The sequence below is a fragment of the Geotrypetes seraphini genome, chromosome 3, assembly GCF_902459505.1.
Source record: "Geotrypetes seraphini chromosome 3, aGeoSer1.1, whole genome shotgun sequence".
Taxonomy (NCBI): Eukaryota; Metazoa; Chordata; class Amphibia; order Gymnophiona; family Dermophiidae; genus Geotrypetes; species Geotrypetes seraphini.
In genome coordinates, this window is record NC_047086.1 from 190,860,533 (window position 1) to 190,884,523 (window position 23,991).

The following is a 23,991-nucleotide window of genomic DNA, read 5'->3' on the forward strand; positions in this document are numbered from 1 at the left end:
TATTGAATTGGTTTTTCAATTCGATTTTCCTGCCCAGTTGGGTGATTTTTTTTCAAAATTCCTGGTGGGTTTTATAGCTTTTTCACCCCCTTTGGCTTCTCCTAATCACACTGGCGCTGTGGTGTAAATAAAATAAAGAAACAAAAAGGACTTTTCCTCTCTCTGTTAAATCCTAGCTCACGTTTGCAGTCCAACACCAGCTCTGGCAGGATACACATTTCAAATCTGACATATTATAATCACAAAACAGAAAATAAAATTAATTTTTCTACCTTTTGTTGTCTGGTTATATTTCAAATCTTGTAGGTCCAAGGCTCTGGTTTTCTTCTGATAACTTGGGGTCTCCTTCTTTCTTCTTTCTGCATGCTAACCATCCATCTGCCAACTCTGTCCTCCCTTTCCATTTCCCTTCCCTCCCCAGGAACTCTGGTATCTTTCCTTTTTTTCATCTCCCTCCACAGATCCACCTTTTCTTAACTACCCTTTCATCTGGCATCTCTCCCTCCTTCCCCACCACCCGAGTCCACCATCTCTCCCTTTCTTTTCCCAATTACCCTCCTATCCAGTATCTCTATCCCTCCTCCACACCATCCCTTGTGTCCAATTTCTCTCCCTTTCTGTTCCTTCCCTCCCTAAATCCCATGGTCCATCATCTCTCTCCCTCTCCTCTATTTTCAGACCCATTATTTCTTCCTCCCCCCCAAAGTTTGGCATATGCACGTCTCTTTGAACACCCCCCTTCCCTCCATGTACTTCTAAACCAGGGTCCCCCCCAAAGGTCTGTCCCCCATTAAAGGTCTGCCTGTCCCCCCTTGAAGGCCTGCACCCCCCTTGAAGGCCTGTCCCACCTCCTTGAAGGCCTGTCCCCCCCCCTTGTAGGCCTGTCCCCCCCTTGAAGGCCTGCCTGCCTGTGCCCCCCTTGAAGGCCTGTCCCCCCCTTGAAGGTCTGCACCCCCCCCGAAGGCCTGCACCCCCCGAAGGCCTGTCCTCCCCCCCCTTGTAGGCCTGTCCCCCCCTTGTAGGCCTGCCTTCCTGTCCCCCCCCCCTTGAAGGCCTTTCCCCCCCTTGAAGGTCTGCACCCCCCGAAGGCCTGCACCCCCCTAAAGGCCTGTCCTCCCTTGAAGGCCTGCACCTCCTTGAAGGTCTGCACCACCCTGAAGGCCTGAACCCCCCCGAAGGCCTGCACCCCCCTTGAAGGCCTGTCCCACCCCCCTTTTAGGCCTGTTCCCCCCTTGAAGGCCTGCACCCCCCCCGAAGGCCTGCACCCCCCCAAGGCCTGTTCCCCCCTTGAAGGCCTGTCCCACCCCCTTGTAGGCCTGTCCCACCCCCTTGTAGACCTGTCCCCCCCTTGAAGGTCTGCCTGCCCCCCCTTGAAGGCCTGTCCCTCCCCCTTGAAGGTCTGCGCACACCCCCAAAGGCCTGTCCCCCCCCCCTTGAAGGCCTGCCTGTCCCCCCCTTGAAGGCCTGTCCCCCCTTGAAGGCCTTCCTGCCTGTCTGTCACCCCCCTCCTCCTTGAAAGCCTGCCTGCCTGCCTGCCCGCCCCACCCCGAAGGACCGCTCACCCCCTGGCCTCCCCGCACCACTATGAAGCAGCACTACCTATGCTCCCGGCCTTGCCGTTCATTCCCCCCCACCACCCCCGAAGGACCGCTCGCCCCACTGACCTTCCTGCACCACCTATGAAGCAGCCGCAGCAGGATCCCGACGTCAGAGATCTCTGCGCTGCTTCCTGCGCCGCATTCCCGCCCCTCCTCTGATGTCAGAGGAGGGGCGGGACCGCGGCACAGGAAGCAGCGCCCAAGCAGCTCAGGTATCGCTGAAGTCGCGATCCTGCTGCGGGCTGCTTCTCAGGTGGTGCAGGAAGGTCAGTGGGGCGAGCGGTCCTTCGGGGGTGGTGGGGGGGGAATGAACGGCAAGGCCGGGAACACCCCCTCATGGCTGGCACCCGGGGCGGACCGCCCCTCCCGCCTCCCCCTTAGTACGCCACTGGGCCAGTCTACTAATAATGCTGGCCCTTCCTACATTCCAGCAGCTTGTTTTGAGCATTTTTCTTTTGGACACTTTTTAAAAAAATGTTTCAAAGAGATAGACACACTGAGGACAAGCACATCTGAAAAATGAAAGGAAAAAAATAGACTCTCTTTCTCTCTTGAAAATGGTCATGTTTGTTACTGGATTTGGACTTCATATCGCAAATGCCCCTTCATGTTTTCTTCCTAAATCAAATGGGCGTTGGACACTGGGCTGTTGGATAACACTACAATATTCAGTCAGAGAGGAACACATGAGATTAGAGCATAAAGTTTGGGGGAAGAAGTTAAGATCTAGGGAGATAGATGCAGAGAAGGTGGCCTGGGCCTGCTTACCAACATCCCAGTTTTCTTCACATGGAGGGCTTTTCCAGAAGCTGGATGGATTGGGCACTTCCTCCTTAGGTTTAATGGATATTTCTGAGGGCATAAAGAAAACACTGTATAAAGATGAGTTGAGGATGTGTGGAGAACAAGGGCCAGAGCCACAGCTATAGTTTGACCTTCCTGAATTCCACCACCCCCCCCCCCTTCCACACACACACCAAATCCAGCACCTTCATTCTTTTCCCACTTCCCAAACTACTGCCTCCCCCATTCAGGGCAAGTACCTTCTCTTCCCTTTCCTTCAAATTTGAAGTATTGCCCAAGAATTCAGAACATCCGACTAACACACAATTTCAGAGCAGACTGGATTTTTGGGCTTGTACTGTACGAGCATAAAGCACACTTGTGCATAAACTATAGAATAATGTTCCAGCACTTTAATGCACAAGTTGCTTAGCTATAAGGTACATGCTAAAGTGCTGTATTTAGCACAGACAGTTATTCATGTCATAGACTAGCACAACTGTTCATACCTACATTTAGACTTACCAAAATGCTAGCATAATCTGGCACTAATGCAACATCTTGGTGTCCAGGTACAGTTATAAAATGATGCCCTAAATTGTGGAGCCCATTTATAGAATGACCCCCTCCTAGAGGATAATTAATCATTCATATAGGAAGGACAGTGTATCACAAGACGCCAGGGAGGAGGAGAGGCGCTAGCACCGGCTGACTACCTACAGGACATGCCTCTTGTGGCTAGAGGCACATCCTCCATGCCAGGGGTGGGCAACTCCGGTCATCGAAGGCTGGAATCCAGTTGGGTTTTCAGGATTTCCCCAACGAATATGCTCGAGATCTATTTGCATGCACTGCTTTCAATGCATATTCACTGGGGAAATCCTGACTGGATTCCGGCCCTCGAGGACCGGAGTTGCCTATCCCTGTTCTAGGCAATCAGCCGGCACCTCTTCTCCTCTTCATAGGACATTCTCAAATCAACAAATAAACTCCTAGCAACAGGTACAGACCAGAAGTAGAATTACAAATACTGATTTGATGCCAGAGTTTGAACAAAATGTTACAGAACACAAACTCTCTCCACTACCAGACACTGAGATGTAACACAAAAATTTGCAAAATAGACACTCAAACTGAACTGATTGTGAACCTCTCAGATAGCTGGGCCAATAGTGTTATATAAAATAAACTGAAATATAAACTGCACTAACTCTAGCTATGAGGAAAAGTTAATATTCTAGAATACCAGCACACTAGTTAAAAAAAGAACATTAAGCGAAAAAATAAAAAGATGCAGAGCAAATCAAAAGACTTCTGCACAGATTGCTTGCAAAAATTGAAATTGCAGATGGCTCTAACTCTCACTCTGAGGAGGAGGAGCATGTGCTCAGAAAAGTGCTTGGATTTCTGTAACTCCCGGATTGCAGGAAAGGATTGAACACCCAGCATACTAAATCTGGAAGGGATGTAACAGAATTAGATTTGGAAAAGAACTTGTTGAAAGTCGTAGATAGACCAAGACAAATACAAGTGGAAAACAAAATTTATTGTAATGAGATGCCACCTTTTCAAAGTGGATTTTTTATTTTTGCTCTGTAGAGAAAGAAATGTCTTGATTCTCTTTTGATGTTCTGTTGTTCACAAACTAGTTTCTTGTGTTTTTAATGTCATTTTTTGTCAAGGTATTTTGTTTCTAATCTATCATCCTTTTTTCCTAGATGAATCAGTTTTTCTTTTTTGTAACCAAAGATTCTTTTAATATAGATTGTACAGTCATGTGAAAAAATTAGGACACATATCGATGTTCACATATCGATATCAAATCTTTTTTTTTTATTTATCTCTGGAAAAGAAAGTGATGTTAATTGCAGGTAAACAACAAAATTTTCCTTGATTTACTCATGAAACAAAAGATATACTTTCCCCTCTGTATTCACGGTGGTTAGGGGCAGAGCCCTCCCACGAATATTAAAAAACCGCGAATAATATTCAGGCCGGTTCTGACCCTAACCCCCGCTTTCCTCCGGCTATTTTAAGCCCTGTAAGCCTTACCTGGTGGTCTAGCAGGTTTTCAGGCAGGAGCGATCTGCCCACGCTCCTGCTCCGTGTGGATTGCTCACAGAAAATGACAGCCTTGAGCTCCCGTCGTCTCTCAAGACTATGACAGGAGCTCAAGGCAGCCATTTCCTGTGGGCGATCTGCACGGGACAGGAGCGTGGGAAGATCGTTCCTGCCTGAAAACCCGCTAGACTACCAAGTAAAGCTTAAGGGGGGCTCACGGCTTAAAATAGCCTGAAAAATGAAAATGATTTTTTTGGCAGAAAATCGCAAATAATCGAAACCGCAGATACAGAAACCGCGAATACGGAGGGGGGAAGTGTATCCACAAAAATGTGTATTCTAACTGAGGAATAAATTAGGACACCCTAATAGCTAGTGTTACCCCCCTTTGGCTAAAATAACTGCAGTGAGACGCTTCTTGTAGCCATCTACCAGTTTCTGACATTGGTCTGAGGAAAGTTTGGCCCACTCCTCAATGCAGAATTCTTTCAGCTATGAGATGTTTGAGGAGTTTCTTGCATATACAGTCCATTTCAAATCACTCCACAGCATTTCAATGGGATTAAGATCAGGGCTCGGCCACTCCAGAATGTTCCATTTCTTAGTTGTCAGCCAGTCCTTGGTGGATTTACTGGTATGTTTTGGGTCATTGTCATGTTGCAGGGTCCAATTCCGCTTCAGCTTTAATTTTCTTACAGATGGTCTCGCATGGTCCTCAAGCACCCTCTGATACAGTGGATTCTATGATGGTGAGCTGGCCAGGTCCTGCTGCAGCAAAGCATCCCCAAACCATTATCCTTCCACCTCTATGCTTCACAGTTACATAGAAACATAGAATATGACGGCAGAAAAGGGCCTTCGGCCCAACAAGTCTGCCCACTCAAATAACCCTCCCCCCTAAGTTCTTCTTTGAAGTGAACCCACATGTTGATCCCATTTGTTCTTAAGGTTAGTCACGTTATTGGCCTCAATTACCTGAAGTGGAAGATCATTCCAACGGTCAACCACCCTTTCGGTGAAGAAGTACTTCCCAGTGTCACCATGAAATCTCCCGCCCCTGATTTTTAGCGGATGCCCTCTTGTCACCGTAGGTCCTGTAAGGAAAAAGATGTCTTCTTCCACCTTAATACGGCCAGTAATGTATTTGAACGTCTCTATCATGTCACCCCTCTCTCTGTGTTTCTTGAGAGAGTATAGCTGCAACTTACCTAGACGTTCTTCATATGGGATATCCTTGAGTCCTGAGACCATCCTGGTGGCCAACCGTTGAACCGATTCTATTCTCAGCACATCCTTCTGATAATGTGGCCTCCAAAATTGTATACAGTATTCCAGATGTGGTCTCACCATGGACCTGTATAGCGGCATTACCACTTCGGGCTTTTGGCTGACAAAACTTCTCCGGATACAACCCAGCATTTGTCTAGCCTTGGATGAGGCTTTCTCCACTTGATTGGCTGTCTTCATATCTTCACTAATGATTACTCCTAGGTCCCGTTCTGCAACAGTTCTAGTTAAGGTCTCACCATTCAGAGTGTAGGTTCTGCATGGGTTTCCGCTACCAAGGTGCATAACTTTACACTTCTTGGCATTAAAATTCAGCTGCCAAATAGGTGGTATGAGGTTCTTTTCCTGGAATGCTGTATGCCAAACATGTCCTCTTTCAGTCCAAATAATTCAATTTTAGACTCATCTGTCCATATAACAGTATTCCAGAAGTCCTGGTATTTGTCTATGTTCTCTCTGGCAAACTTCAGTCTAATCTAATCTAATCCTTAGGTTTGTATACTGCATCATCTCCATGTTCGTAGAGCTCGGCGCGGTTTACAGTAGAAGAAATAGGAAGGAACTACAACAGAGGGTTAGAGGTAGAAGTGTGAAGAAAAATTTAGAGGACTTGGGATGCCAAGATAAAAGAGTTTCCTTGATTCCTAATTTGAAGGGAGACTTACATTTTTTGAGAAAAGCCAGGTTTTCAGATGCAGTCTGGCCTTGATGTTTCTCTTAGAGAGCAAAGGTTTCCCTCAATTAGCTATTCTATGATACAACGCGAGAAACCATTTACTTAGTAGTTGTGCCCACACTTTGGAAGGCCCTTCCCCTAACACTTCGGCAAGAAACTAATTTAAACAATTTCAAAACCAATCGTAAAACTTTTCTTTTCAAAGATGCCTATGAGATTTACGATCGATAATGGGAAGAAAAAAAAGAGAGCGAGAAAAGCAAAGCCATTCTGCTCCTGACATTCCCTCTCCCTTGGTTTTTTTTTCCTGTACCCTGTCTTTTTATTTTTGATATTGTACCCTCACCCTCTTCCCTTTTGTTTCAACCATTTTGTTTCTTTGTCCTATTTGTCAGTATTGGTTTGTTCGTCTTTCCCCCTGGTTTTTAAATAATTTTTAAAATTGTAAAGTTATAAACCACTTTGGTTTGTAAAAGTGGTATATCAAGTCTGATTAAACTTGAAACTTCCTCCTTGCATACCTGCCATGCAAGTTTTTTCTGACTGTAGAGGCATGCACTTTTCACATCAACAATAGCAAAGCATGCTGTAGGTCTCGTGATGACATTTTAGAGTTTTTGGAGACTTCTTTTAGCATCATGCAGTCTGCTCTGGGGGTCAACTTGCACGGACGGCCAGACCTGGGTATGTTGGCAGTTGTTTGGAAAGTCCTCCACTTCTACACTATTTTCCAGACCGTGGAATGGCTAATGTTAAATTCTTTCAAGATCTTTTTAAATCCTTTACCACAGGGGTCCCGAACCCGTGGCCCACTATATGACAGCTGGGCCGCGAAAGATCGCCTTGTGTAACATTTATCCATCTCTCGTTCCCATCCAGCACAGCAGAACCCTATTGACCACAAGGCCGACATACCTCCACCCTGAAAAGCGGCGGCGGCAGTATTGAATAGGCTGCTTCGCTGCCTTCCCTCTGTCACTGCATCACTGATGACATCATTATTAACGTGGTGGCAAAGGGAAGGCCCTGGCGGGGAAGGCAGCAAAGCAGCCTGTTCAGTGTTGCTGCCACTGCTGCTTTTTAGAACGGAGGTATGTCGGGGCCTCGTGGTCAGAGGGTCATCGGGGTTCTGCTGCATGTGGGGGATGAGAGAGAGAGATGGAAAGGTGCTGCGCAGGGAGATGGGTTGGCTGGGTCGTCAGGGTTCTGCTGCATGTGGGGGATGGGAAGGAGAAGATGGAAAGGTGCTGTGCAGCGAGATGGGTTAGCGCATCTTTTCTAGAGATTAAAAAAAGATTTGACATCGATATATGAACATTTACATAAGAACGTAAAAATTGCCGCTGCTGGGTCAAACCAGCAGTCCATTGTGCCCAGCAGTCCACTAATGCGGCGGCCCCTAGGTAAAAGATCAGTGCCCTAACTGAAACTAGCCCTACCTGCGTACGTTCTGGTTTAGCAGGAACTTGTCTAACTTTGTCTTGAATCCCTGGAGGGTGTTTTCCCCTAAAACAGCCTCAGGAAGAGCATTCCAGTTTTCCACCACTCTCTGGGTGAAGAAGAACTTCCTTACGTTTGTATGGAATCTATCCCCTTTTAACTTTAAAGAGTGTCCTCTCGTTCTCTCTACCTTGGAGAGGGTGAACAACCTGTCTTTTGGCTTCCCTGGGCCACATTAGCCGAAAATAAATTTTCTGGGGCTGCGCAAACGCTGCAGCAAGACAGAGGAGGGAGCTGGCATGACGGTAAACGCCCGGGGGCAGCAGAGGAAAACACTGCATTGACCGGGGCCACACAAAATACTTCACAGGGCCACATGCGGCCCTTGGGCCGCAGGTTGGACAGCCCTGTACTAAGTCTATTCCCTTCATTATCTTGAATGTTTCGATCATGTCCCCTCTCAGTCTCCTCTTTTCAAGGGAGAACAGGCCCAGTTTCTCTAATCTCTCACTGTATGGCAACTCCTCCAGCCCCTTAATCATTTTAGTCACTCTTCTCTGGACCCTTTCAAGTAGTTGTATATCCTTCTTCATGTATGGGGAACCAGTGTTGGACGCAGTATTCCAGGTGAAGGCGTACCATGGCCCGGTACAGTGGCATGATAACCTTCTCTGATCTGTTCGTGATCCCCTTCTTAATCATTCCTAGCATTTTGTTTGCCCTTTTCGCTGCCCCTGCAACATAATGCGCAGACGGCTTTATCGACTTGTCGACCAGTACTCCCAAGTCTCTTTTCTTGGAGGTCTCTCCAAGTACCGCACCGGATATCATGTAGGCATGTATAAGATTTTTGTTACCAACATGCATCACCTTACACTTATCCACGTTAAACCTCATTTGCCATGTCGTGGCCCATTTCTCGAGTGTGTTTATGTCACGTTGCAGGTTTTCGCAATTCCCCTACGTCTTCACTACTCTGAATAATTTCGTATCATCTATAAATTTAATCACCTCACTTGTCGTAACAATTTCCAGGTTGTTTATAAATATGTTGAAGAGCACAGGTCCAAGCACTGAACCCTGCAGCACTTTACTCGTGACGTTTTTCCAGTCAGAGTATTGTCCATTTCACCCTCAATTCCATGGCTCGCAATTTTCCGAAGTAGTCGTTCATGCGGAACCTTGTCAAATACCTTCTGAAAATCCAAATATACAATGTCGACTGAGTCACCCTTGTCTATTTGCCTGTTTACTCCCTCGAAGAAGTGCAGCAAGATCTTCCTTTGCTGAAGCCGTGCTGGCTGGTCCTCATTAGATCATGTCCATCAGAGTGATCAATGATGTGGTCTTTTATCAGCGCCTGTACCATCTTTCCGGGTACCGAGGTCAGACTCACTGGTCTGTAGTTTCCAGGATCTCCCCTTGAACCTTTCTTGAAGATCGGCGTAACATTCGCTACACTCCAGTCTTCCGAAATTCTTCCCAATTTGATCAATAGATTGGCTATTTCATGGGGTGTCCTAATTTTTTCACATGACTGGACAATCTATATTAAAAGAATCTTCGGTTACAACAAAGAACATAACATACCATGATATCCTACTTATAAACCGCATATCCGTAAGTTCAATGCGGTAAACAAAAGATTAAAAATAACATAACTTAAAGATGATTTCAATTAGTTCGCTAAATATTTTGAAAAAAGATGAGTTTTCAATTGAGTTCTAAAGTGCTTGTAAAAGCAAGCACAACGCAACAGTGGCCTAAATTCCCTGTCATAAAAAGCAGCCTGAAATGCTAGTGTATGTTCAAAGAATTTCTTGCTCTTACAACCTTGAGCAGATAGAAAATTAAACAATGCATGTGATTCTCTCCTATGTTTATGGAATGCTATGAGAAATCTAGGAAAAATCTAGGAAAAAAGGATGATAGATTAGAAACAAAATACCTTGACAAAAAATTACATTGAAAATACAAGAACAGAGCATCAAAAGAGAATCAAGACATTTCTTTCTCTACAGAGCAAAAATAAAAAATCCACTTTTCAAAAGGTGGCATCTCATCACAGTAACTATTAATCGAGATTTTTGTTTTCTACTTGTATTTGTCTTGGTCTGTTTACCACTTTCACCAAGTCCTTTTCCAAATCTAATTCTGTTATGTCCCTTCCAGATTTAGTACGCTGGGTGGTCAATCCCATCCCGCAATCTGGGAGTTACAGAAATCCAAACCCTTTTCTGAGCACATGCTTCTCCCCCTCAGAGTGAGAGTTAGAGCCATCTTCAGTTTCAATTTCTACAAGCAATCTATGCAGAAGTCTTGTGATTTACTCTGCATCTTTTTCTTATTTTTTTTCACTTAATGTTCATCTTTTTGGTGGATTGAGTGACTTGAGACCCCTTTGCAGTGGTCCTCTGTCAGAGGAAAGGATGCAGTCCCACAGAGCTTGACTGCTGCTTCACTGAGAAACTTTGGTGGATCATGGCCGGTGTAAACAGGTCTTGCCAGACTTTGAGGGGCCGGTAGTAATTTTCTCCCCTCCCGCCATTTTCATCAGAGATCCTTGGGCTCTTCCTCCCAGAGATATTCCTAGGAATAGGGTTCCATGTGACAATACTTCCAATTCTAACCATCCTCAGACATCCAGATCCTGGGCAGCTACTGCTCCTAAATAGCCCTCTGCTTTGCTCAGTTTTGCCAGGAATGGACTCACATGTCCTAGGATAAATGGGTGCTGAACATCATTTGAGAGGGGCATAAGATAGATTTCTTTTGCCTGCCTCTGGATTTGTTTCTGGACTTGCTGGCAGGTCGGTCAGAAAATGAGTCCATGGTCTACACTACTTTGCAACATCTCTTGGACATCTGAGCACTAGAGATACTCTTTATGCTTCATCATTGCAAAGTATGGCTCAGAGGACTGAAAGCCATTCTAGATCTCCAGTCAGTCACTTGCTTCCTGCAAATTCCTTATTTCAGAATGGAAATCGTGCACACAGGTCATTGCTGCTGTCTCTTCTGGGGACTTCTAGCGTCCTTGGATCTTATGGAGGCTTTCCTCCATATTCCAGTATTTCTGGAGCATCACAGATTTCTGCATTTCCATGTTCTGTGATAGCATATCCAATCCATGGCTTTTCCCTTTGGGCTCACAACAGCTCCCCGGCACTTTCACCTAGATGATGGAACTTGTACCAGTTTTTCTCCACAGGCAGTGTGTCCAGGTCCATCCATCCTTGGATGTCTGGTTGATACGGGCTCCGTCTCGACACAAGTGTGCCCTTATGTTGGAGACTGTGGTCTCTCTGCTTCAGAGCTTGGGTTGGATTGTCAACTTCAAAAAGAGCCAGTCTCAGACCTTGGAGTACTGGGGCTTCTCTTCGACACCCGGCAGGGTAGTGTGTTTCTTCCCGAGCCACGCAGTTTGAAACTTCAGCAGCTGATCAGAGATCTCCTGAACCTTCCAGCTTCCACACCCTGGCATTATCTGCAGGTGCTGTGGTCCATGGCAGCCTTCTTGAAGGTGGTCCCCTGGGCCAGTGCACACATATGCCCTCTATAGGAGTCCCTCCTCTTTTGGTGGTCTCTACAATGTCATCCCTTTCAGATGCCGCTTACCTGGACGGAACCAGTTGCAGAAGTCTGCGCTAGTGGCTTCAGGGAAAGGCTCTCTGCCAGGGCCAGTTTCTTCGGATCTTAGAGTGGTTACCTCTTATGACAGATCCCAGCCTGTTGGGTTGGAGCAATCACTGCGGGGACTGCTCCATTCAGGGATAGTGGTCTTCTCATGAGTGGTGTTGGTCAATCAATCATTTGGAGATTCAGGCAATTCACCTGGTGTTACTCGCTTCCAGCCCACTCTGGAAGGAACATCGATGCGAGTGTTCTCAGACAACACCAGAGCGGTGGCATATATAATTCGTTAAGGCTTGCATGTTGTTTCGCTGGGCATAGTTAGTCTTCTGTCTTTCTCGGTGGTGCATTGACGGGAGTCAACTGACTTCTTCAGTCGACAAGTCCTGGACCCAGGAGAATCTTGTGGACAGCATTTCTGTCTGATCGTACAGCGCTGAGGTCGGCCCCAAGTGGATTTTATGGTGTCATCAGAGAACTAGAGGGTCAGGCGCTTCTTCAGTCAATGAACAGAGCGCAGACACTTAGGGCTGAATGTCTTGGTTTGGCCCTGGCCAGCTCACGAGCTCCTTTATGTGTCCCTTCCCTAGCCTCCAGTTGGTCGGGTCATCCGCCGGATAGCGACACATCCCAGATTGGCCTTGTCGTCCATAGTTTGCGAATCTTGTCGGTCGTCAGTGGGATAGAAAGATCAAGATGCTTCTCCCTAGCAGTCTTCTCGGTCATGGTCCAGTGCTTCTGGAGACCTACAGCACTTTGGTTTTTCGGCATGGATTTTGAGTGCTCAGCCTTGATGAGGCGCGATTCTTTAGAGGAGGTCCTCTTGATGTTCCAAATTGTTTCATGTTCAAGTTGAATGTTTATGCTATGTTTTGCTATTTTGAATTTATTAACATGAGCAGAATTGATTATGCAGTAGGGAGTTCCACGTACTCCCTCTCTCTCTCTCTTCTTTTGTTTCCTGTCTCTACTATAGACCTACCTGGCTTGAATACTGACTGACCTTCAAGGGGAGTGTCACAGGAGATGACCACAGGATGAGGGGTTAGAGTTTGATTTGAGAATCCTACAGAATTTGGTTGCATAAGATGCACAACACTCTACCATTCAGACTACAGAGGAGATTTACAAGAAAGAAGATTAGCAGAGGTAAGAACCTAATCTTTCATTACTCTCCAACTTTTGTGCTGGGGGGTGATGCCCCTTTGAGAGCTTAGCTTCTGAATGTACAAGAATCGAGATCCGTGGTACAACAAGAGATGTTTGAATTGGAGTAGAAAGAAGCTTCTCTTTGAGTGGCTAAAATTTCTGCAGAGCCAGTTGATTTAAACACAAGAATGATTCTGCTTCCAAACAACTTTTTTTCTGGGAGCAGGGGAAGTTGCAAGAGACTCCATCTTGTTCCCCTTCAGGCCCATGTTGGCTATAGCTAGTAGTGTTTAAAGAGCTGTAGTTTAAATGCGGAAGCTACATGCAGCTCATGGGAAATGCCAGTTGGGCCTGTATAAATTACTTCCAACTATGTCACCATTTTGCTGGGCTGATTCTAGTTGTCAAATGTCAGTCTGTTGCTAAGTGTCCTTATTTTATGTATGCAGGATTTAATAACGCAAACACTCCCAAAGTCACACTTCAGTTTGTCAGTTTTAGTTCAGTTTTTCTGAGAAGACTAAATTTTTAAGGGAAAGATGATTTGCTCTCTAAGACCAGACTAAAGTTTGCCAGAAAGAACATAGACAAACACCAGGACACACACAGATGAAACTATTAATTTGTATTCAGTGTCTTATATATACAAACAGGTTTTAGAGAAAGGGATTTTAAAACCTTATATGAAAACCACGATCATCTAGAAAGTAAGGTCTTAGCTCACCCAGAACTATTTATTAATTTATTGAATTCCAGAGTGTTGTCCTACCTTCAAAGAGCACAGGGTCACTTCTGTCAGTACAGGTACTAATGTGAAGCTTTAATTCCTGTTTTGGAACTCTGTGACGGGCATTGTAAGGACAGGTTGCCAGCATCTTTGCTTTCTGTGGGTTGCTCTGGAGGAAGACACAGCAAAAAAAAAAATAAAGGATTAAGGGGGGTGTCACATGGTGGCAGGAGTGGGCATGTCTCCTGCTACCAGGGAGATGTCATGAGGTGCGTTGCTTGGCAACAGGAGGGAGAGGGCATCTCTCCCACTCCTAGGGGGAAGGGAGGTTTGCTTGACTTTGGCGATGGGAGGGAGTGAGCATCCCTCCTGCCAAACTTCAATATTTTTTTTTTTATTCGTTTATTCTGTGCATGTGCCTATCGCTATCACCAGCGATGGGCACATGCAAATTTAGCAAACCTTCACTACCCTCCGCCAACCTCATTTGCTTACGCATTTTTTGGAGAATGACTCGCCTTTTTGAAATCGCTATAATAACGGCTGCGACAGTGGCCCATCGATTTTTAACGTGTTTTTCCTGGCTACAGATTCAAGTGATGTGTATGGTGCAAAAAGATGAATCAGTTGGGATGTGGGGAGGTGGAAACAGCAACTCTATTTTGAGAAGCTTTCTTTTATTCAATCAAATGAGGAAGCTTGTAGACAATATTTGAAGTGAGACTGTGTAGTTGTGTGAAGGGTAGAAAACAGCTGCTGCAGAATACTGCAAACAAGATATTTCTTTACAGACAGAATTTTGATAAGGCCACCCCACTTAAAATATTTGCATTCATAGCCCATTGTGGCTCATTTTTTCCAACTCTGGAATTGTACATCAGTACAAGTGATTCTGAGGTTCTTCTTCTCTTTCCATAAAATTATACTGCATTGTCACTTTGAAGATTATCCATCTGCTTCTCCCTGAAGAGGATTCTCAAAACTTACCGTGCTCTTAACGATGGTTGCTAAACTAGTTCTAGCCGGTTTAGTGTGCCAGTATTTTACCAGCTAGTATCAGAACGGCCTTTTCCGAGCTTCCTAGCAGTATCCGACTCTGCTGTGAAAATGTAGCACAACGAGGTCATTAATATTAAAATGGTAGTAAAATGGGCTCATCAATATTTATGTTTAAATGATTTTTATTAAATTTTTCAAGAATAATAGAACCACTGCCATATCAACAGTACAGTACAAAGCAATCAGCAAACAAATAAAATCCCCCCCCCCCAGTATACATCATCAATCCTGATATACAAAAAGATAGCTCCAAAACCAATGACTCAAGAGTTCAAAATTCTACTGCGAGCATGAAGTGTAAGATCAGACCAAAATGGTTCCCAAAATAGCACAAAATCTGCGCCCTTTTGCAGTTTCCAGGTCCTGCTGTCCACGACATTCCAACGATGCTTGAGTAATAAATAGAAATCGCAATTGGGCTACTGAAGGACCATCCGAGGTCATCGAGGCCAAAAGTATAGCCTTCTTGCCCATCAGAATCGCTCGATCCACAAATGCGGTCATATTACATGTTGGAGTCAAGGCCCGCCGATAGCAACCAAATAGCATCTGTGGAGTAGGAATCCAATTCCGGTTCCAGATGCAAGAGACTTAGCTACCCAAGGATCTCCAAAAGGCAGACACCAATGGACAATGCCAAAACTAGTGTCCCAAAGAAGCGTATGGTGATGCGCATTTCAGACAACAGTGTGTAGGGCTAATCTGCATCCTAAACGCTCAAGTAGGAGATACATAAAGTCGCAGTAAGAATTTTTGTTGAAGTTCCCAATGAGTGATGTGGAAGGTAAGTTTCAATGGCTTCTTCAATGCTTTACATAGGTGAAAAGCTGTAATAGTGCAGCGTAAGTCAGTGGACCACAGATCCGTCAATATATCAAAGTTTAGTCCTGTCTGGCAGTCCAGCAACCTAACATGGTGAAATCGTAAATGAATTGCTACCTGTGCTGAGAGGCTAAATATTTCCGAGAGCGCCTTCCTACTGTTCTCTGTAATATGTTGAGAATGTATATAATGCTTAACCTGAAAGTAATGAAATACATCAGAGGGTGGTAAATGGTATAATCTTTTCAATTGAGCAAAAGTAAATAACTCTCCCTTGTCTGTAAACAATTGAAAAATAAATTGCAAACCCTTGGTCTTCCAGGATCGTTGAGGCTGACAATGAAGAACTGGCAAAAAGTCTCCATTTCCCTGAATAGGCAAGTAAGGAGAAACCCCAGAAGACAGATGAAGAGCACGGCACACCCAAAGCCTAGTCCATCAAGCTGGCTGAAAAATGGGATAGGTGGCACGAGACTTACATAAGGCCTGAGCATTTACATGAAGCATGTAACTGAAATGGTAGGGAAGCAATAGTGAAATTTCCATTTGGGTATCAGAGAAAAAGGAAGTGCCTCTAAACCTGTCATTGATATGGCGCATTTGACAGGCAAATGCATACCAACGAATATTTAACAATCCATAGCCACCTTTTTCCTGCAGCATGCAAGAGCAAGCATAGGGTAGCCGTGCCCTCTGTCCTCCCCACAAAACTTTTGAATCGCTGCAATTAATTTCAATTCCTGGTGTCTAACAAGCAAAAGAGGTAAAACTTGAAAACGGTATAGCCAACAGGGGAAAAGGACCATATTATACAGTGCCACCCTACCCGAGATTGATAAAGGGAATGCTGCCCATATTCTCAACAGATTAAGAGACACACACAACAGATTATCAAAGTTTTTAGCATACAATAAAGAAAGGTCTCTGGGAAGAATAACCCCCAAGTATTTAAACAAGTCAAGGGCCCAGGAGAAAGGAAAATCACCCTCCCAGGTTTCTTGTAATGAGGTCGGGAGGGCCAGCACCAGAGATTTCTGCCTATTTAAGGTAAACCCCAAATAAAATTTAAACTCATCTAAAGCGTGCAATAAATGTGACAGAGACGATTGCAGATTTGTCAATGTGAACAGCAAGTCATCTACAAATGCCATTACTTTTATAGCAAATGCAGAAACAGCAGTTCCAGTAATGTCAGGATTCTTCCTAATGGTCCATAAAAGGGGCTCTAAATAAAGCAAGAATGGGCACCCCTGTCGTGTACCGCGGCCAAGAGAAAAAGATTTAGTATAGCTGTCATTGACTAATAGTCGCGCTAATGGGGAAGCATAAAGGGTCTGAAGGGCCCGCAAAAACCAGCCCTGCATTCCCATAAATTCTAGTACCACAAAAAGATAATGCCAATCCACCTGATCGAAGGCTCAGGCCGTATCTAAACTGACCATCAATGCTGGAATATGGCGGGACTGAACATGAGCCATTCCAATGATTGCCCTACAGACATTTAAGAATGACTGTTGCCCCCGGATGAATCCAACTTGATCTGGATGAATTAAACAAGGTAAGTAGACTGATAAACGATCAGCTAATAATTTAGCCAAAATTTTAAGATTTAGCAGTGAGATGAGGCAATATGCACAAACGCTAGTGCAAGACAGAGAAGGGAGCCGGCAAGACGGTAAACACCCGGGGGCAGCAGAGGAAAACACTGCATCGCCCTCGACCGGGGCCGCACAAAATACTTCACAGGGCTGCATGCAACCCTCGGGCTGCAGGTTGGACCCCTGATCTAAAGCATTCTCTTTTAGCTCTAATAGCTTCCTTTACCTCACTCATTAACCACGCCGACTGCCGTTTGGTCTTCCTTTTTTAAAAAACATACATGGGCTTCTAGGATGATATTTTTGAATAACATCCATGCCTGATATATATATTTTTGACCTTTGCAGCTGCTGCACTAAGTTTCTTTTTTACCGTTCTTCTCAGGGAATATAGAGAGAGTTCTATAAAATACTAAGTGGAGTGGAAAGGGTAGATGTGAATTGCTTGTTTACTCTCTCCAAAAATACAAGGACTAGGGGGCATGTGATGAAGCTACTAAGTAATATATGTGGAACAAACTGTAGAAAAAATTTCTTCACTCAACTTGTTATCCAGCTCTGGAATTTGTTGCTGGAGAATGTGGTGAAAGCGATTATCAGGGTTTAAAAATGTTTGGATAATTTTCTAAAACAAAAGTCCACAAGCCATTATTGAGATAGCTTGTGGAAATCCACTGCTTATTCTAGGATAAGCAGCATAAAATCTGTTCTATTCCTTGGGATCTTGCCTGGTACTTGTGACCTGAGTTGGCCATTGTTGGAAACAAGATAGTGGGCTTGATGGACCTATATAGTACATCCCAGTATGGCAACTCTTTATGTTCTTGTAAGACCAAGTTACTAACAACTGAAGTTAATAGAAAACCAACCAATAGTAGACCATGAAGTTCATAATCAAAACTTTGAAACATCCAAAAACCAGCCCAAGTAGGACATCCAAAGGGCCAATAATCAAAACTGACTTTCTGGGCGTACAGAAGCACTTCTAGGTCGCTGTGCATCCAGAGCTCAAAGGGACATGTTGAGAAGTATGTTATAGGTGGACATCAAACACTACCAGAGTGAGGGAGGCCGGGGAGAGAGAAGGTGCGGTGTAAATAAAAGGATCCATTTAATCCGATACTGTGCAAAATAGAAATCTCACGCATAACAGGGATGGTGTTAGATATCAAGGCAGATTACTTTAAAATATGCAACGACGGCACCAGCGTACATGATCTTTCAACACCGCTTGCTTGCTCCAAATTCATCAATAACGCTGAAACTGTGTTTAAAGACATTATTTTTCATTTTTACTTTATTTTCCTTGTAATATTATGAATTTCTTTAATCTTATCTATTGTTTTTAATTCTGCCTTTATTATGTTATATCTCCTTCATTTAAATTCTCTCCAAAATTCTATTTTCCAACGGTTCTCCCTTTTACATCTATTCCTTTTTTCTCCTCTCTTCCACTACCAAAGTACTATTCAGATCAATGCTGTCTAGTTAAAATGTTTAACATTAATCTTCTTCTTTATTTTTCACTTCTTTATCAACTTTCAGGTGCTTTAGTTAGATTGTGAGCCTTCGGGACAGTAAGGGAATTTATTAAGCACCTTTCTTACTTCTTACTTTCAATTTTAAATGTATATTTTCTTAAAACCGCTTAGAACCTAACGGATGTAGCGGTATACAAGAAATAAATTACATTACATTGGGTAGGCTTAGACCTGGACGTGCTGCAGCGATAATCAATGCTTTCCCAGGACATCCTACACGGAACTTAGACACCTGCAGTTAAACCTGTTTTAGTTGCATCTAAGTGCTTCATACATGCCAAAACCGACCAGATGACCACTGGAGGGATTAAGGCATGATCCCCCCTTACTTCTCCAATGTTCACTGATCCCCTCCCGCCACCCAAAGATGAGAGAAAAGCAGTACATTGAGAGCTAATCACTGCAGGTAAATCCCCATCAGCTGAGCCAGTTTCAGGGATTCCTGCTTGCTCAGCTGATGGGGATTCCCCCTGCCAGGATCAGCTGATCTGGCAGAGAGATTCCTCCCTCCCTCCCAGTCACTGATTCCCCCTCCAGAACACTTCTAAACTAACCAAATAAAAAAAAGGCGCCTAGTCCTACACCCCCTCCACCCAACATCCCTGCACACACACATATCCCACCCCCAGCATCGTGATTTTGAGTCAATCGGGGTCTTAGCCCCCTCCCACTGCATCCCAAAATGCATTGGGAGGGGGAAAGGCCCATCATTCTGAGCAAGTGGCCCTATAGGCAGGAGGGAGTGGGCTTCCCGATTTCGTCATCTGAAGGTATGGGGATGTTGAAGTAGGGGTCCAGGGATATGGGGGATGTCTGGGGAAGAGTCCAGAAATGTTGGGGGGGAGGGGTGTAAGGCTCGGCAACTCTGTTTTTATTTGGAGGGGATTGGAGTGAGGGACAGAATCTCCCTGCCAGTTCAGCTGATCCTGGCAGGGGGAATCCCCTTCAGCTGAGCAGGCAGGAATCCCCAAAAACAGCTCAGCTGGTGGGGATTCCCCTAACGTGATCAGACAAGGTAGTTGGGTAAGTCTACAAAACTTGCTCTTGTGCATTTTCATGTGGACGTTTTTATTTTTGAAAATGGCCAAAAAAGATACACTTGCTAAGGACCAAAACATCTACATAGGTAATTTTCAATAATAAAATATAGACATCTGGGTGTTTTGAAAATGAACATTTTCTCTACTGGATTTCAGGATGTTTTTTCCAAAACTTCCAAATTAGACTTAGGTGTCCCATGGAAAATGCCCTTCTACATATATAACTTCACTCTTAAGGCCACCATAGTATATTTAACAAAATTCCAAGGACTCCACAACAGTTGAACTAAAGGAGAACTACTGCATTAACAGAATGAATTCATGCCTTTACAACAAGCTAAATCATTTGATTTTCTTTTTTGTTTACTATAGTTTACATTAGCTAAGAAACTTAACTTACTCAAGTTATTGCATTTTGTTTAGTCTGGTTTGCTTTCAAAATGTAGCATTTGTACTGAAATTTAGGGCAATTTGCTGTATTTACTTGGATGATCTTATTGTGAAGAGAATCAGGTAAGCTCTGACAAGAAACATATGCTAGGACTGATCTCAAGAGATCAGGAAGCTCTTCTGTTTCCAGTCTACACTTACCTCTTTGCATTTTACCAAATGATAAGGTAGTCTACTGGGTCGAATCTGATGATTTTTGTCATAAGGGCACTGAACCAGTGACTCAGGCTCCATGGTGTCTACTGGACACTGAAAGCAAAACAAGATGGCAGATCAGTGTAAAAAGATATTCTAATAGCATATTTGGACTATATCCAACACACAAAAGGTAGTGGAAATATTCAACCTGATATGCATCCTTAATAGGGTGAAATTAAATGCATTAACCATTTCCCCGAAATAGGGTTGTCCAGAAAAACTAAAGTTAGAGAAATTTTACTAATTGAAGTGTTGGAACAAAGGCAATCCTGGGGTCACTCAAAGCCAATGAATATAAGCACCACCAAAATCAGTTTTTTCCCTTAAAATTGGCTTATAATTCTGCACTAAACAGGTGATAATGCTATCATTATGCTATGGATGTACATTAAACATGTAAATATAAGTAAATCTAACAGACATAGAAACATAGAAGATGACGGCAGAAAAGGGCTACAGCCCATCAAGTCTGCCCACTCTGCTTACCCACCCCCTGTCTATGCCCTAATGACCCAATTTCCTTATCTTGACCCTCGTAGGGATCCCACATGGGTATCCCATTTATTCTTAAAGTCTGGCACGCTGTCTGTCTCGATCACCTGCACTGGAAGCTTGTTCCAATGATCAACCACTCTCTCTGTGAAAAAATACTTTCTGGTGTCGCCATGAAATTTTCCGCCCCTGAGTTTGAGCGGGTGCCCTCTTGTGGCCGAGGGTCCCTTGAGAAAGAAAATATCATCTTCCACTTCGACACGTCCCGTGAGGTACTTAAATGTTTCGATCATGTCTCCCCTACGTTCCTCAAGAGTGTAGAGCTGCAATTTGTTCAGTCTCTCTTCGTACGAGAGACCCTTGAGCCCCGAGATCATCATGTGAAAGAATTTCTGGGTTATAATGTCATACAGAAATTCATAGAACAAACTAAATGTTTGACTGTTACAAGGCTGATTGGGTTTGTTTGGGCAAGTATGACATCAGCAGCTGATCAGCTGCCTAAGAAAAGCTTGTGAGCGCCCCCACCTTTACTGAAATATCAGTTCTAGTTTAAGGCATGTTCTGAGTAGAGAATGACACGGTGACAAAATTCATCACCGTTCCCGTCCCCACGGATAACCGCGGGAAATAATCCCATGTCATTTTCTAGTGTCTATTTTAACCTCAGTCCTTCTACACCAGCATTCTTCAAAGCAAAGCTTGTGGGTCAGTGGTTGTGACCATTCATACTCTGATTCTTCCCCCTCTCTTTAAAGAATGACATGAAGATGGTTTCCCGTGGTTATCCGCGGGGACGGGAATGGTGATGAGTTTTGTCACCGTGTCATTCTCTAGTTCTGAGCTTGCATGGGCAAGAATGACTTGCTACATCTAGTGCCAGCACCTATATAAACCTAATATCGGATAAGTATAAGTTCACTTCTATTCAAAGCAGTGTTTGAGTTTTGCTGTGGTACTGTGGTGTATTTTTAAGTTTCCAAAATTCAGTAGTATGTTTCATTAGTAACTATGTCAACTAGAAGTGAAAAAAGCTAAAGATGATGATCCTGGTTTGCCAAGTTCACCATTTGAGAAATCCGCAAGGCCAGTTACCAGAGCAGTGAGTGAATTTTGGCTCATGGCACACTCATTAACTTTGATTACAGGGCCTAAGTTGCCTACCTGCAGACAAGTCATGAAGTATTTTTTTGCATCTTCGCCATCATCAGGAATATATAAAAAGGAGCATTTCAAATGAAATCGCCTACAGTGTTGTTGACACTGTCACTGTATTTTGGCAAATGGCACGCATCAAGACAAAGACCAGGCAGAATTGTATGCTGGATGTTATGGCTCTCTAGTATGCATGAAGTACACTTCTCCCTCTGAATTTGCGAGGGTTAGGGGCAGAGCCAGCCCGCGAATATGGAAAATTTGCGAATAACTTTTAGGGCTGACTCTGATCCACCTCCGCCTCCCTCCAGCATTCCGGACCTCCCCAGACCTTACCTGGTGGTCTAGCGGTGACGTGGGGCAGAAGCGATCTTCCTATGCTCCTGCCCCATGCAGAGCTGTCATCAAAAATGGCTGCCGTGAGTTCTCATTGTAGTCTTGAGACCACGGGAACTCATGGCAGTCATTTTTGATGATGCCTCTGCACGGGGAAGGAGCGTAGGAAGATCGCTCCTGCCCCGCGTCATCGCTAGACCACCAGGTAAGGTCTGAGGAGGTCCGGGCAGCCTTTTAAAATTAGGGGGGGGAAAAAATCACGAATAACCAAATTTGCGAGTATTAAACCCGCAAATTCAGAGGGAGAAGTGTAGTCTTTAAAAAATAAAAGTACGTGAAAGTGAAAAGAGGAAACTTGTAAAGCATGTTAGTTTGTCATTCCCTCTGTAGTCCCTGACCCTCTCTACCTCTTCATCCCTTTATATTTCCCTACATGAACTGCATATATTTATTCTCCATTTTTGTCTGGTGAGTCTGTCATAATTAGATTGTAAGCTCTTTCAAGCAAGGACCGTCTCTTGCATGTTTAATGTACAGTGCTGCGTGTATCTGGTAGCGCTGTAGAAATAAATAGTAGTAGTAATAGTAGAAGCTGGACACACTTTTTGATATTGGTGCTCCAGGTGCCATTGAAACTATGAGTTCTTGACTGCTGTCAAGTGAAGACAAGAAAGCTGACATGGACTTCTACCTTGATCAAAGAGGTAAAAGAAAGGCAACCATGTCTGGACATGACGAGATAGTTGCAACAAAAGCAGTGATGCAAACATTTAGACAGGAAAATGAAAGTGAAAGACTGAAAAAGAAGGGGCAAGGTTGCTTAATGTTAAAGTGTGTGATTGTGGTGAGATGGATATTGAAGCAGGAAGTACTTAAGAATGTGACATGGAGGTTGACAAATTTATACCTAGAGAAAAGACCAAGGCAGCTGACTTCATAACAATCCAACTTCCACAGAAAATAATACAGTATGATGAACTAACTGCTGCAGCTGACAGACTGAAACTATCAGACACTCAGATCTCTCTCATTGTCTCAGCAGTCCTTACATCTGGCAATGGTGACCTCGGTGGCTGACATCTCGTGACAAACTACGCACTGCAGCGGAATGGCTAAGAAATAAAAATTGCTGAAGATGTTATTGCCGCTGTACAAAAGAATCCTCCATGCTATGCTGTTTTTCCCTGGGACGTAAAGTGATTCAAGATCATCTTGGAGAGTCTCACAAATGACTTGCTGTGCTTGTATCTGGTGCTTCAGAATACCCAGAAGGTAAACTCTTGGGTGCATCAAAACTACCTGATATGACAAACGAGTTACTTGAACTATGGCAGCTAGTTGACAATATAGTGGCATTGGTCTTTGATACTACTGCTAGGAACAGGGGCATTAAGAAAGTTGCTGCAAAACTTTCAAAAGATAAAATTGGTAAGAAGCTCTTCTATTTGGTCTGCAGACATTATATCATTGAAGTAGTTATTGGGGCAGTATGGTAGGGTATGTTTGTTAAAGCTACAGGGCCAGAAAATGAACTGTTTTCAAATTTCAGGAAACTGAGGGACAAACAGCACAGTTACTTACCTTTACATAGAAACATAGAAATAGATGGCAGATAAGGTCCACGGCCTATCCAGTCTGCCCACCGCAATGACCCTTCCCCACCTAACTTAGTGAATAGATCCCACGTATCTATCCCATTTGGCCTTAAAATCAGGCACGCTGCTTGCCTCAGTGACCTGAAGTGGAAGATTATTCCAGCGATCAACCACTCTCTCAGTGAAAAAGAATTTCCTGGTGTCACTGTGCAGTTTCCCTCCCCTGATTTTCCACGGGTGCCCCCTGGTTGCCGTGGGACCCATGAGAAGGAAGATATCTTCTTCCACTTCGATGCGACCCGTGAGATACTTGAACGTCTCGATCATGTCTCCCCTCTCAGTTGTTATACA

The 23,991-nt window shown here is 44.2% G+C and overlaps 1 protein-coding gene across 1 annotated transcript in view; it reads right to left on the reverse strand.

The window, feature by feature from the left end:
* The window catches only part of LOC117356680 (gametocyte-specific factor 1-like), a 58,780-nt gene extending 38,673 nt beyond the window's left edge, over positions 1–20,107 (reverse strand). The window contains exons 1-3 of the mRNA XM_033936222.1: positions 20,006–20,107; positions 13,397–13,523; positions 2,367–2,450 (exon numbers count right to left, since the gene is read on the reverse strand). Coding sequence (XP_033792113.1) covers positions 2,367–2,450; positions 13,397–13,523; positions 20,006–20,098 — 304 coding nt within the window. The 5' untranslated portion in view covers positions 20,099–20,107. The remainder of the gene's footprint in view (positions 1–2,366; positions 2,451–13,396; positions 13,524–20,005) is intronic.
* Between the last annotated feature and the right edge of the window lie 3,884 nt (positions 20,108–23,991).